Source organism: Spea bombifrons, chromosome 5 (assembly GCF_027358695.1).
Source record: "Spea bombifrons isolate aSpeBom1 chromosome 5, aSpeBom1.2.pri, whole genome shotgun sequence".
In the NCBI taxonomy this organism is placed as follows: domain Eukaryota; kingdom Metazoa; phylum Chordata; class Amphibia; order Anura; family Pelobatidae; genus Spea; species Spea bombifrons.
In genome coordinates this window covers 51,824,775-51,840,623 of record NC_071091.1, presented here as the reverse complement: position 1 = coordinate 51,840,623, position 15,849 = coordinate 51,824,775, and the positions used below count along the sequence as shown (strand labels likewise).

The 15,849-nt window shown below is 38.2% G+C and overlaps 1 protein-coding gene across 1 annotated transcript; it reads left to right on the top strand.

The window, feature by feature from the left end:
* The first annotated feature begins 2,051 nt into the window (after window positions 1–2,051).
* On the top strand, window positions 2,052–11,715 carry LOC128496899 (serpin B6-like). The gene is made up of 7 exons (XM_053466724.1): window positions 2,052–2,071; window positions 4,986–5,160; window positions 6,599–6,736; window positions 7,474–7,591; window positions 8,735–8,877; window positions 10,268–10,426; window positions 11,169–11,715. The coding sequence occupies exons 2-7, from the start codon at window positions 4,996–4,998 to the stop codon at window positions 11,568–11,570; spliced, it is 1,125 nt and encodes a 374-aa protein (XP_053322699.1). The 5' UTR covers window positions 2,052–2,071; window positions 4,986–4,995; the 3' UTR covers window positions 11,571–11,715.
* Window positions 11,716–15,849: the final 4,134 nt, after the last annotated feature.

The following is a 15,849-nucleotide window of genomic DNA, read 5'->3' as shown; positions in this document are numbered from 1 at the left end:
ATGCCATAGGCGCCATTTGAAGGGGGCGCCAGTGAGCGGCTTTCAAACGCCGTCTTTTTTTTTTTTTTTTTGATGTGGAGGCGAGAGAGGGGCGCCTAGCAACCACTCGGCGCCCCTCATTCTCCTCCCCGAGGTCTCTACCTCCGTCCCGGTCCCGGTGCCGGCATTTCATGCTGAGCGCCGTAATATGACGTCATATTTCGGCGCCCAGCAGTGACGCAGCGGGCACCAGCGAGCGGCTTTTAAACGCTGTCTTTTTTTTTTATGCGGAGTAGAGAGAGGGGCGCCTAGCAACCGCTCGGCGCCCCTCGTTCTCCCCCGCATCAAAAAAAAGAAGACAGCGTTTAAAAGCCGCTCGCTGGTGCCTGCTGCTTCACTGCTGGGCGCCGAAATATGATGTCATATTACGGCGCTCAGCAGTGAAGCAGCGGGCAACAGCGAGCGGTGCAAGATGACAGCAGCATCGTGCTCCCGTCGCTGGACTTCAAGGTGAGAGAACTACGGGGGGGAGGGTATATAGTGGGTAGGGGGGGAGGGTATATAGTGGGTAGGGGGGGAGAGGGTATATAGTGGGTAGGGGGGGAGAGGGTATATAGTGGGTAGGGGGGAGAGGATATATAGTGGGTAGGGGGGAGAGGATATATAGTGGGTAGGAGGGGGAGAGGATATATAGTGGGTAGGGGAGAGAGGATATATAGTGGGTGGGGGGGAGAGGATATATAGTGGGTAGGGGGGGAGAGGGTATATAGTGGGTAGGGGGTGAGAGGGTATATAGTGGGTAGGGGGAAGGATATATAGTGGGTAGGGGTGAGAGGGTATATAGTGGGTGGGGGGAGGGTATATAGTGGGTGGGGGGGAGGGTATATAGTGGGTGGGGGGGAGGGCATATATTCCTTCAGTGCTGAGATCACAAGTGAATTTCAATTGATCTGGGTTTGTGTGTTGATCTATAACTGCTATCGGCAGCAGGGACTAATATTTATATATATATATATATATATATATATATATATATATATATATATGGGCAGCAGGGGCTAGTAAATGGGTTTTAGATATTTGGACAGGGGCGCAATTTCAGTGCTTGCCATAGGCGCTATTTTCAGTAGATACGCCTCTGCCTACATAACAAGTTAGCACTGCCCCTCCTGAAGCTATGGACTGAGAAGAAGGAGAGATGAAGGTGTGTGGGGGGGAGAAACTCATATGGTTTTAATTTTGGCTATGTCTCTCCCTAATCTAGAGAAAAAATAATGTTAATACATGCTGCCTACATGCTGCCCTCCACATTGGCCCCTACAGGACAGATCTCCTTTACACCACTGCCGAATGCAGTGAACGGGTACACCAAGTGAGGCAGCCATATAAATATGTGACAAATACCAGATCCACAGAGGAGCTGTCATCCAATGCTAAAGGATTGCCCTAGTCAAGCCAGAGTTATCTGCTTCTCATGTGTAGGACCTCAAGATTTACCTTCATCTGTGTAGCCTTAATTATGGAGAGACTGAATATAGGGGATCGGTTTCCAAGAAAACAGTCAGAATACCTACCTAAGGTTGTGCTAATATATAGGTGGGTTATCTTGTTCATATGTACCACTGTCCTACGGTGTTTGCCATATTTGTCGATGAAGTAATCCTATTTACACTAAACTTGTATTACACTTTACAACCTGCAATTCCGTGCCTCTGTCACGATACACACATGTCCAATATGTAAAAAACAAACTTGAAAAACATAATGTTGTGGGTTAAACATAGCACTGTGTGCAATACTAGTATCATAATTAGGTGGCACAAGACTGCATATGTGTGATGAAAGCAGAAAATCGAGAAACTGGATGTCACCCTGCAACAGTCAAACAACCCAACCCATACAGCAATGCATGAATCTTTTTTTATATTTTCAGTATATGATGTCTCGCCTCGTTTTCGGTTAGTCTCTAGTAATTAAAAACATTACACAAACCTGTCCATGGAAAGGAGCCAGGGGAGTGGCACGATACTTATAACTGAAAGGTACACCTGGCCAGATCAGAGATCCACAGCTACAGCAAGAAGCAATACAGGTAATCCACATTTTCTGAATTTCATAGGCAAATACTGGCAAAGAGAAAAATATTCTTCGATATTTATTCATACTTTGTAGCGGACAATTATTACTGTTTTTTAAAATAGTTTATGATTGACATCTAGTTGCATCTATATATATATATAGCTCTATATATATATATAGATATATACGATAGGTCAATATAGATGTGCATCAGTGCATGTATACATACATAAGTACTAAGAAAATGCCTAGTTCACATTTGTAAAGTTATTTATTTAAAGCTTCAAACATTGGAAGCAATAAGAAGTTGAACATAAATGTTTTTCTTGTTGATAGAACTTGGTAAGCCAGAATAAACAGCGGGTGCTGGCAAGCTGGATTTCTGGGGCAGAGGTTGATCTAAATGTACTTATCACAGGAATTATTTCATGCAAGTGAATATTCCCCATCCAAAATTCCAAATATTTCTTTTATTTAAAGGTTGCACTTTAACTATGTTTTGATGGTTCAGTCTGTTCTATGGACTTAGATGTATTCACAACGGCTTTTTTATAAAGCTCCATGAATTTCATTGTTAACGTTCTCATGTGTTTTAGGTTAATCTGTAGGAACATTGTATGGTTGTTACAGTGAGATTGCTAAATTTTTACCACTCTTTGTAAAGCAGCAGAGATAATCCAGAATATATTGTTCTTGGTAGGCCACCGTCGCATTTCTATTACAGTTTAAATGTCAAGTACTTGCTTTACTACATCAATTCTATTCCAACGTATTATACTGATGATGAAGGCGACTACCTTGCATAATTCAGGTAGTGTTTGGAGTGATGTAAGGTGACATAAGAAGTTAAAGCACCAATTAAACAATCACTCTATTCTAGAAGTGTGTTCCACATAGACACTTGGCTCTTTATACATTATCCAAGCGATACTGAAAAAAAACATTGTAATTGGGGATAAGAGGCAATATGATGCAATATCACCTGGACCAGTAGTAGTGAATAGTCTTTAGTCTCTGGACATGATGCTAAATGTTAGTTGGTTGCTGGGTTAGTGAAAATGTTTAAAATCAGTTTTTTGGCAAAGATATTTACCCACACCATACCTTAAACATTTTTTTTTTTAGATTTTTTAAAATCTGTAAATATCTTATAACGGTTAAAAATGATTTGCTAAATGTATTTTTTGAACACGAGTGTAATGTTTTACAATGGGTTGATTATAGTAGGGAGTGTATAGTACAAATGTTATTTCTGAACATTAAAAATGACAAGCTCTATTAATCTTTATGTGTCAGAGGAAAATCCATAATGTAAGTGAACAGGAATGTTGCCATGCAGCATTTGGCATTTACATGAGGATACCCAGTCGGGCAAGAACAAGGAGGAACCCGGTACCTTAAGAATGGGTATAGCGTGTATATAAGTGTTCAACGTTATTATAATGTTATAATTATACGTTTTTGTAATTGTCTTAAATAGAATTTTGTGGAGCCTGTGTGTTAGATGCAAAGATCTTGAATTTGAGAACATGCATGTGTACCCAACAGATTGTATCCACTGTGTAGCGTGTGATTAACTTTTTTTGGCTGCTGTGTCATATTCCATTGTTAGAAGTCACTGAACAAGTAAGTTTGTTTGGTTGTGGTGTCTTGGCAACAGTAATCAGGTCACAGCTATATAACTATTTATAACGTATGGTTATCAGATTCCAACATAAATAATTATTAATTATTAATTTGCTTAAGACGCTAAAGAAACAGATTTGCTACTTACATCTTACTATTAACATGCCAATTATACCGACAGTCAGACATATGCTCATCAGATTTATTTCGTTCATTCATCAAAACCGAACAAGCAGTGGCTTGTTAATCTGCTTACTCTTCAACTCTTATTAATGTCACCAGGAAGGTTTGTCAAATGAAGGAAAGGTGAAACTTTTTGTTTTTCACTTTTTTTTAGTTAAATGAGTTTTAATATATATTGAATTAAATTGGCAGGGAAAGACAAGAAAACCCCGAAATTAACATAAACAAAGTCCCTCTTAACGTAGGCCAAGTGTGTAATGTTGATCATACTAAAACATTTGAATGAAGAACAGATGTTAAATAAGAGGCAACTAGTTCAAACTAGGTTTTTGTGACATCTTGCCAGCAGCAGCGTAAATACGTGGATATACTCTAAAGACTGAATATGACAAAAGTTAGGCAAGTTATAATTTATTGTTCACTTTTCTAGGAGAAGTTGGAAGATTTTCTGGGTTTATGTCAGACTATGTGTCTTTGATGTGTTTATTTAAATTTGTGATGACCCATCAACAATTTCAGAGTTCATAAAACCCTGTGTTAAAAAAAAATGACATTTAAGGATGGTGCTTTTTAGGTGTAGCCAGTGTCCTCTAAGTTGGCAGTCAAGTTGACCAGACAGTCCTCCGATTGAGGCTTCTGGTCTCGGTTTTTGTTTGTTTCTGGAAACGTCCCCTGAAACTCTAATAAGGTCAAAGCCAAAATGTATTGCAGAAAAAAGGCTGGCTTTTTACATTAAATACAATACATCTACCATAGTCAATGCTGTTGGTAGTGATGATGGTATAAAAACCCTCATCAGACACTGTATTTTATTAAATATTATCCTTCAATAATAACCATAAAAATACCTTTAAAAAATGTGGGTTATGTAATGTGTCAAGGGTGTAACACAAAATTACACTACAGTCTAGGACACAACGTTGGCAGTTACGTAACATGTAATGGCATTTAAAGATGTCCACGGAGTCTGCTTTCAAAATGTGGTCGCCTTGGAGTTGATTCTCTTCATGCACATGTGACACCTGAATTAAATGTTCTGCAACGACACACGATTAAAAAATGTCACGCGCCATTTTATTAACCATGGGTTACATTATACATTTTCTTTTCTTTGGCAGTAATTTCATCATGGACATATGTACAGCCAACAATCAATTTGCTGCCGATGTTTTAAGAGCAGTTGGCAATGAAATAGTTGCAGATAATGTAGTTTTGTCATCGCTAAGCATCTTAACAGCCATAGCAATGGTACACCTTGGAGCACGAGAGAACACTGCTGCACAAATAGAAGAGGTAAGTGAAAAACCTCGCCATATGCTGTACATTCAAGTTGACTTTAAAAGCATTCCATGGTGTCCTGTAGGTTCTTTCAGTGTATGATGACATGATGTGTAATTTGTATTCATTTGAGGTGCATTCATTTAAAAAAAAAGTCAAGTGGTAAGTCTAGTTAAGTATTTTTTATGTCTTTTTAAAACATTGGTGCAATAACTTACATTTGACACTGAAACGACTCATGGGTAAATGAATTCACGAGTTGCTTGCTTTCAAGTCGATTTCTCTGCAGTCAAGTGCCAATTAATGCCAGTACTAATGGTAGTTGGCAGATTGGACTATGCTGCTGCAAAAATGCACTTGCATTTTATTCAACAGCTCTCCCGACACTAGAACATAGCTTGCACTTTATCGAACAGTCAAATCATAGATTAGCCCAAATACCAGGCAATGCCCAGTTCCATTCTTTGTTGTATTTGGCCTTGGTGGCTGCAATACATGGGTATGGAACCCAGCATGCTCTCACTGGGAAATATTTTAAAAGCACAACCAGGATTTTTCCCAGAGGCTGAACGATTCAGGCTAAGTTTCACTAAAGGTGCTTTAAAGGTGTTTTTTTTGACAAACTACTAGACCATAGGTGAATCTAGTAAGACGTTTCAGAATATGTGTCAAGATGATGAGAGTGCCTCATAAAATCCAAATCTTATGAGGCAATCATTAGTTTTTCATATTCCTTAAAATCAGTTTGTAACTTGGGGCAGGATTAAGCTCCCTGAAACATCTACTTCAGAAGACTTTTACTGTGAAATAACTCCAGGAATATCTAGTCTGGAAGCCTACAGGGTTTAATCTAGACTATCCGTATGAAGCAATGCTTCTCCTGGATTCCAGGGTCATGTTTGGTCACTTCTACTCTGCCCACCTAGAATAACCAGCCCTAGGAAGTCCACAGCTTTGGTAGTGGACAGTACTCATGGTTTCTCAGTGAATTGCAGGGGAGGACTGGCCTGGGGTGCAGGTAAAGCCAAATGCCCCCATGGCTTCTTGCGTCCCTCCTCCCATAATATGTAATGTACTAGCACACACTTGTACACGCTCACACTAACACACACATATACGCTGCTGAGCCATTATCACAGGGTCACGTAACATTGTGGTTCACGACCCTTTCGGATTCACGACTCTGCAAGTGCGTGGGTTGAAGTTAAAGAATATTGGACTGGCATGGGGGTAGTTGCCCTCTGCCCTCCCTGGAACAGCCTGCCCCTCGTGAATGGTCAGTGTATAAATATGTTACAAATAAATGTTATTTAATTTGTGGCACCCTTTGATAGGTTATAGAAACAAAAACTGTATTGACATATAAAGTTTATATAAAATGTCTAAGCAATAATAACCATTTAATAACAATAATAATAATAATAATAATGATGCATTTACTGTTTTCCATAAGGTACTTCATTTTTCTGATTTTGGAAATGTTCACCCTAAGTGCAAAGATCTTCTGAATGAGCTGAATCAGAATGGCCGTGACTACACATTGATCAGTATGAGCAAGTTATTTGGAGAAAAGACATACCAATTTCTCCCAGTAAGGAATCCTTCATATACATCAATAATGTTTAGCTTCCAGTTTGCATATTGTTATGTCTAGAGATTCTATAACCAACAGTAAGTGCAGGAATGGCTCTACCATATAAGTTTGGTAGATGTCAGGAACATGGTTTGCTATAAACTGTAGGGTGGGCTCTAAGTGATGCAGATGACCGACATGTCACCACTTGCACTAGACCACACTCCATGCCAAAAAAAAAATGCGGGTCCTCATTGAAAGATAATTAAGATTATTCAGTCAAAGATTATTGAGAATCTTCTTTTAATATGAACAAAGGCAGTCTGGGTTAGGCCGACAGGCTAATCTGAGCAAGTTTAATAACAAAAATATATTTTATATACTTAATAAAGAAAAATCCCCTTCTTATGTTCACTATGTGTCTTTATAGCCCAATGTCAAGGGTGAACCGGGTTGAACAGTAGCACTGCATAATTATAGTAGAAAAGAAGAAGTGGGTCTAAACTACACACAAAGGAAGTTACTAACAAAAGGAAAATGAGAATTGTATATCGAAAGTGTTTTGAAACACTAGCTGAGTGATATCTACTGATTTACGGATATATTTATATGGTTTTCCCTGTTAACCTGCGAGGCTAGAACTGCTAAATAAACAAAAATATGCTGGTCTGTATACAATGTGTCATTTCCATTTTTTCATCTAAATGATTCTTTGAATTCTTCTCTTTTTTATTTTTTCATTTGCGAACTGACAGTCTTATTTGGAGGCCACTAACGTTTCCTATGGTGCGGCCTTAGAAGAAGTTGATTTTTCTAATGACCCTGAAGGTTCCCGGCAGCACATTAATGAATGGGTTAAGCGCGAGACCAAAGGTGTGTATGGAGTTTAACTATTTTATGTGTGCAGTGTTACTGACACCTGGTAGCATAAGGTTACAGCTGGAAGAACATATTGGAATTTTACTAGAGAAAGGTTAGTTTGAGAGTACATTAACATAATGTGGAAAATTAAAGCAGGCTGTGCATCCTATTGTAACCATCCTCCATAATGGTAATGGATAAATGCCAGCGGTATAACAAAATTCTTAGCCACCAGGCTGCAGACAATTATATTATTTTCATGCTTATGTTTTATCATTTTGAAGTTGCATCTGATATTTTTTTTAACATAAAGACCGAAGGTTCCCAACAGAAGTGGTTGAGGTTAATACAGTTAGGGAATCTAAACCCGCGTTGGCAAGGGAGGGCTGGCAGCCTAAGGCCTGGGGGGCAAGTCAAGTGAAGTGGCTCCGCCCCCTCGCACTCACCTTTCACCCCTCACGCTGCTCCCATCAGACTGCTGGAAAACTTATCTAAACGGCCGCTGGGTGCTGAAGCCACCGGCCGGAGCTACTTTAATCTATTTTTTTATTTATCTAATATGCCGGATTGGCTTGCCATATTAAAAATAAATAAAGTATTAAAGTAGTGCTGGCCGGCAGCATCAGCACCCAGCGGCCGTTTAGATTCGATTTTCAACAATCTGATGGCCGCATAGTGATGGGAGCAGCGTGAGGGGTGAAAGGTGAGTGCGAGGGGGCGGAGCTTTCACCCCTCACGCTGCTCCTATCACTTGGTGGCGTCGCATACGGCCGCTGGGTGCTGATGCCGCCGGCCGGCCCTGCTTTAATACTATTTTTTTTTTCATTTATTAGCCGATCCGGCTTGCCATATTAAATTTAAAAAAAAGTATTAAAGTAGCTCCGGCCGGCGGCATCAGCACCCAGCGGCCGTTTAGATTAGATTTCGGGCGGCCTGGGGGGTAATCGCCCCTGCGCGTTGGACAGATATATGGCTATCCTGAATTTAAGATGGGACCAATGAATAATTAAGGTCTGAGTCTTAAGGAAAACAGGCAGACTAGATGGGCTGAATATATATATATATATTTGTCACATTGTGTGTCTTTTTGAAATTTGTGACTTTACTGCTTTATTATCTGTTATAATATTGTCATATGTACACTTCTTCCAAAAGGAAAAATCGAGGAATTGTTGCCAAAGAGTTCAGTGACATCGAATACAGCATTGGTAGTTGCCAATACCTTATACTTTTTAGCAAACTGGACCAAACAATTTAATGAGCGACACACCTATAAGACTCCCTTCAAGTTGGTATCGGTATGTAAATACTTGTTATATAATTCTACATTTTTATTTCTTTTACATAATACATACTAATATAAGTTTAATAATTTACACAAATGACATAAAGCATTTCTGTACACAAATCCCTCAGTCCTTCCTTGTCATCTTTACTAGGACTGCTGAATGTTTGGTAGGTATGACTAGAACGCAGTGTTCTAGAGCCAAAGTGTTCATATAACAAATGTTCTATATGTCAAGGTATGTGTATATATAAACAGAAAATCTGTTTATAATTTATATAATGTAAATAAATAAAAACATTCTGCCATGCCTAAATATCCTATGAAGTAACATAAGTAGCTATCAACAGGCACCACAGCCACTTAGAAATCCCTTGAAAACTTATCTTAACGACTCACCTCAAATAATGTCTCTTTTGGCTATATGAAACATTGAAAGGCATGTAGTATGGGTTTGTCACCTTTTGTTCCTCAGATGATGCTAGTTTGACTAGGCTTCCTTGAAGTGAACTTTTACTGTTTAAACATTTTTATTGATTTTTTTTTCATAATCAGCGGTGGCAGCATCATGGAAATAACATTGGCAGATAATTTTACATTTACATAAACAATATGAGTATAGTTATTCTAAAAGCTGTGAAGATAACATTTTACCAGCTTGACAACTATAACTAGGATCTCTCTGTGTCATGTTCTTTTTTGGGGGGACGAGGAGAGTGGCCGTGCCCATTCCTTATTCATTTCCCTCCCATTCCCTCACCCAGTTAATTCTGTCTGTGGCTAGCCAGGAAAGGAAGACCTTTGGGTAACCAACCCTGGGAAAGTCCAGGATATGCTGACTGCCTGACCTAATTTCATGTCATTTAGTTTCAATGGGAAATATAGAAACTCATCTATTTACAAAAAAAGGCTTATTAGGTTCCAACTTTACAAAATCACTATGACTTCTTAGGAGGTAAGTTGGGCCAGAACTGATCAAATTATCATTAAATCACACAGATTGACAGCAATGACTGCAAACCTAGACAGTGAGGTCAACAACAGCTTTCTAGCTGTTTATTGCAACTCATGTTTAGTTGGGTCAGTTGAGTTAACATTGTTACTTGACGGGCAATGCACACTGTAATGTTAAACTCAGTCACTAAATTATGTTGTTATGAATACTAAACTGTCAGGATAAAAAGGATTGGGTTCTTTGATATTTCATATTTTTAGATGGAAACAATGCATATTGAGTATGTGTATATACATTTTACTGACGACTATCCTCCTTTTTGTACATTTTAGTTATCTCAATCTTTTCCCAACATGTCCAAGTGACAATTATGTAAAAAATAATGCAAGCAAATTTTAGATAGAGTTGTATAAGTTATGTTAACGTATTCCAATTGCTCCTGTTTCAGAATGAAGAGGTGATGGTAGACATGATGCTTATTAGGAATACCTTCAACATGCTGTATGCAAGTAACCCTGGAATGTCTGTCATCGAACTTCCTTATGGGCCTTCCCAAGACCTGAGTATGATTATTCTACTTCCTGATAACAACACCGCGTTACAACAAGTATGTCGGCTATGATCCGTCACTGAAGTTATTTGCTTATGTATACTGCTTGATATGGAAAACAATGTTGATTTTTATTCATCAGTTATGGGATTTCAGAAGGACATTTTTTTTTATAGAGAACAAGTCTGGAGCAAAGTGCTATATGGAACATTCTCTGTTTCCATGTTGACTGCTCTACATTCAGAATACGTGTGGAGCAGTCACAGACAAATTAAAATGTAAAATACAACACAATATTAGTCACTCTAGAACAGGACATGTCAGGTAAATAGCTGAAATACCAGGTGGAAAAATGCTGTATGAATACATAATACCCTACGAACACTGCATCTGTTGGTCTGTTGACGTGTTAGTTGTGTAGAAAACACGTGTGGAGGGGTTGATGTGTCATTTATAGAACTCTCAATCAGGGATAGCAAAGAACAAGGACACATGTACCGGTGAGTCTTGTTGGAGTCATTAAAACCTACGGGATACCATGTCTATCATAAAGACCTTTGCCACTTGCCCCTGCTCCCAAGTTTACTGGAGTGATCAGAGTATTGGATGAGTGTCATAGACATCCATCTCCTTTTTTGTCTTACATTTAAATGTTTAGCTATTCAGCATTAATCATCATTTTGTATTAGCCTTTATTTTCTTTTATTAGTGTTTTTTTTTCAATGTGTAGAATATTTACTATTTTAAATATGTTTTCATGTATTCAGTAAAATATACCTATTTTTTTTTTCTATTGCAGCTTGATCAGCAAATATCCTATGAAAATTTAGCCAAGTGGACTAGCCGGGCACAAATGAAGTCACGTAATGTAGCTGTTCATCTACCACGATTCAGAATAGAGAAGGAATTTTCACTCCGGAACATTATGTCATCCTTGGGAATGCCTGATGCATTCAATCCAACTCTCGCAAATTTCTCGGGAATGACAGATCATGATAACTTATATGTTTCAAATATATATCACAAGACATTCCTCGAGGTGAATGAAAAGGGGACTGAAGCAGCCAGCGCCGCAGCACCTGTCATGGCTATGCGCAGTTTGTTTAGTGATGAGTTTAAAGCAAACCGTCCCTTCCACTTTCTCATAAAGCACAACAAGACAAATTGCATGTTGCTGTATGGTAAATTATACAAACCATAAGCATATCAGTATGTGGCAGAATTCGGTCATGTAACAATATATTCTGCAGAATGCAGTACGTCCATCTGTAATGACTTGCTTTGTACAAAATGAATGTGGTTTAAGGCCATATAATTTATTATATTTGGAAAGTAACTTGAGTAATACACTGTTCTATGGGCATTGCAAGACTCTTTATACAAAGTTACTTTATACACTTAATCCTATGAATTCACTTGACACACCTGATTAACCTACACTGTAAACTTTCTGTAACAGGGCTTTCTCTACCTGCTGGCTTGTCTGCGTGTAACGATACCTGCAAAGCGTTAATCTCCCAGATTATGAACTTTCACAAAAAGGCTTTGCTTCGTAAGGATCTTTACAATGGTGGCTCGATATGAAGTGCAGTGATGTGAAATAGAGTCGTAGGTGGTCCTTGTGGCTCTTCCTATATATTTTAATGTGTACATAATTAAATATAGTAAATATTTAATAAAATTGTACTTTGAATCTTTTGCTTATACTGTATTCATTTGCTACAAAGGTTATCTGTCCTTTTATAGCTATATTATGCACTAGTAATTTTCAATTATAAATTGGGTTGTATTAAAAAAAAAAAAAAATTCCTGTCTTTAACCCCTTAAGTTCCTGTTACATAGGCGATATGTAGCTGGCAAAGCAGGCCCAGGTGGCCAGCTCTGTACCTCGTATGCAAGCCAATATGCCATCTTGCTATCATGGTAATAATAATGTACAAAAATTCTGGTTTATCTATTTTGAGATTGGCCAGGTGGCATGCTGGAAACATTCCCTGCTGACATCCAGGGATCAGGGATTGTGATATCACACTATAAAACACTTTCACCCTAATAAAAGCAATGCAAAATAAAAACTACTAATAAAGACTACTAAAAAAAACTACTAAAAAGAATTATATAAAATATTTTGATTTTCTTTATTAAACCCTTGCTAAAATTGAAAAAAAAAAAAGTTTTTCTTTGCAATTTCGCTTAGGCTTTCTCCTACACAGTAGGTGCCGCTGCTAAACATTTCATTTATATAGCGCCAGCAAATTCCATTGCGCCAATAAAATAAACATTTTAAAATCACAAACTGGTACAAAAAATCATTTTAGCTCAATAGGATGGCAGGGCTCATTTTTTTTTGCTCTGGTGTCAGTAAAGCATGGATAGAGATCCCTTTTCAGGTGCAAACAAGCACTTTTTAACATGTACACTTTCTACCTAGATTTAGCACGATTATCAAATGTAACACCTTATATGTATACTGTCACTTCTGGGGTACAATAGATACAATAGTATAGATACACATAAATACAATATGTACAACCACATCTATTGGATACATTTACTAAGGGGGATTGGAGCTTTAAGAAAAATAATTCACTTTGTCTGTTTGATTTGGGGGAAATTGTAGGGAAATATAGTTACTGCTATGGTAATGGGCATAACAAACAGAAGTATATTGCTCACCTCATTCTCTTAAATACACATTTGTTTTATAAAAATAGATTTGTGATGTTATACATCTGGGTAAAATGACAGACATTTAGCGTGTGTGGCTGAGATGTGTGATCGGCAGGTATGAGTATGTGTCATTTGATTAAGAATATTGTGCGTATTCATTTAGCTGAGAGTATGTATTACTTACATTGGTCATCAACAGACTGTGAGTAAAAAAAGAAGAAGAAACCTACATTTCACGTGATGAAGTGAATATTAAATAAACATAGATATAAAATACTTCCCAAATGACTGCAGCTACCAAAAAACACTTCTCCTCAAGGTGTAAAAATACCAATCAACGAACCATTGGAGTGCATGTACATAAGGGGAAAAATAATAAAAAAACAATAATGCTGCAATATAGTTAAACCGATATGATGTTTTGTGTGATATGAAGTTCACTCACAAACAAACTTGATAAATCGGACCCATCAGAGGATTCAGATACAAATTCCTTTTAATGGCTTCTTAAAATAGTTAACAGTGGCACAACATAGGGAGCTGAGCATCAGAGTTTGAATATCAAGAGTCCAAAACGGTCGGTTAGAAGCTGCAAAGTTTCCGATCCCATGTCTCTCTCTTCGCGTTTCGACAATATTGTTTGGCTTCCTCCGGAGAATAATTGATAATAATCACAGAAACGATTACACACACACACTTGTGAAAGCCTGTAATTTACAACCTACAGAAATGTAGCCAAATGTTGTACCTGTCAACACCAACATATGTAAAGGTTGTGGTATTGTATCTTGTTTTTAGCACCCATTTACTTTGGGTGGCAATTTCAGATCAGCCTCATGCCAAATAAGGGTGTAGGCAGCAACAGGAATTTATTCCACTAATATTTCCAAATGTACACTGACCTCATAAAATAGACATTTACGTGCAAAGAGAAAGCGTGCAACATAATGTCTACTGTGTTTAGGTAAAAAAATGACAATGACTATTTACATTTGAAACGAAAATAATCATGCTTTGAAGTACGCAGTTTATCCCCTTCATTCCCCTATAGACGTACCGGGACGTCCAAAAAACGCCCACAAAGAAACCCCTATGGAGGTCCCAGTACGTCCAGCCCTTCGTGCAGCGTCAGGACTGGACTCCCCCCTGGACTCCCCCCTGGCAGCAGAAGCTGGCATCGCCGGCTTTCTGCTGCCCGATCTCCCGTAACAGCTACCGGCATGAAAGCCGGTAAGCTGTTACGGTTGAAAGTGCCCGATCGCGCAGTTGCAAACACGCGGTCGGGCATTCCCTTCCGGGTTGCGTCACTGCTGACGTAACCCGGAAGGTCATCGGAGGACAGGATATCCCCTGCGGGGATATCCTTCCCTCCGATGAGGCACAGAGACGCTGCGATCTCTATGCAGGTCTGTGAGGACCTGCATTGAGATCACAGTGTGATCGGTGCAGGGGGATCGCGGGGAGGGGAGTGAGAAACCATCTCTCTCACTCCCCCACCCGTCTTGTAAGAGAAAAGCAAAAAAAAAAAAAAGTTAATTCATTTAAAAAATAATATTAAAAAAATCATTAAAATAATAATATAAATACAAAAAAATTATAATGTGAGCTGTGATGTCATTGTGACATCACTGGCATGTTCAGGAGGTCCCTAGGAGGACCTCTAACCATTTCTGTGCAAAAATAATATATAAAAAATAAAAAAAATGTAAAAAATGACAATTAAAATTTTTTTAAAAAAATATATAAAAAAGATAATAAAAAAATTATTAAAAAAAGCTTACTTCCCATTGCCCTAGCATAACATCTAGCCAGTATAACCCTTCTGCCCCCGTTCACAACCCCCAAACCCGTTAAGCCATAGGCATAAAAATTATACAAAATTGTACACCTTATAGTATGCTCCCTGGTGCTGGGAAAGTATGGAAAATCTATATAAATTTGGTATTTCTGAAATCAGGACACCTGAATTAATAAACTTGGAGGGGATTTTCTATCACTTTACCTAATTTTGTGAGGATTCAGAGGGAAAATGTAAAAAAAAATTAGTTTATTTTTCTAATCTTCGCTAGTTTTTACTAAATTTCTCATTCTAAATTTTCAGCTAATCATCCAACTATGGTATCCAACGAAAGCTCTATCGCTCCTTGAAAAAACAATATATAGTTTATATGGATACACTATTCACAGGAAAAGAGAATCATCGCTAAACCGACATACCCCAAATATGGCAAAATTGCTCTGGGCTTTGAGGTACCAAAAACCCCTGGGATTGCAAAATTAAAGTTGTAAATAAAGTTTGGTTATTCAAATTTTCTTCTGAACTACAAGTATTTAGTGTGTTGGGTATCAGTCCAGTGCCCCGTTTGGATTAGTACTTCTGCTAGCATTTCAATATTCACATCTGAAATTTTAAAAAGTGAAGATAAAACCCATGAGCCATATGAAAAGCTAGATATAAACAGGTACTCTGTAACACTATTAAACATTTAAAACACAACAAACAATGGCCTTTTCACTGTACAGAACTTGCAATCACAGCGTGCCTCCTCTCCTGAGATCAAGGATTGTTTTAGCATAGTAATCTACACACGCCTTAGTCACAGATGATGGAGAATGGCTATGCGTAGGAAGAGCAATATGCCGAGGCTTTGGAATGGAAGATACATTTTATATTTCAAAGTGGCAGTAATGTTAAAATGGAGATATTAAAAGAAGGAATGAACAGCTGATCTGTAACAGGGATAGGACGCCAGATAACATGTGATGAGCACCCGGAAGATATTAATTTTCAGAAAAACAAAAAGGTTTAC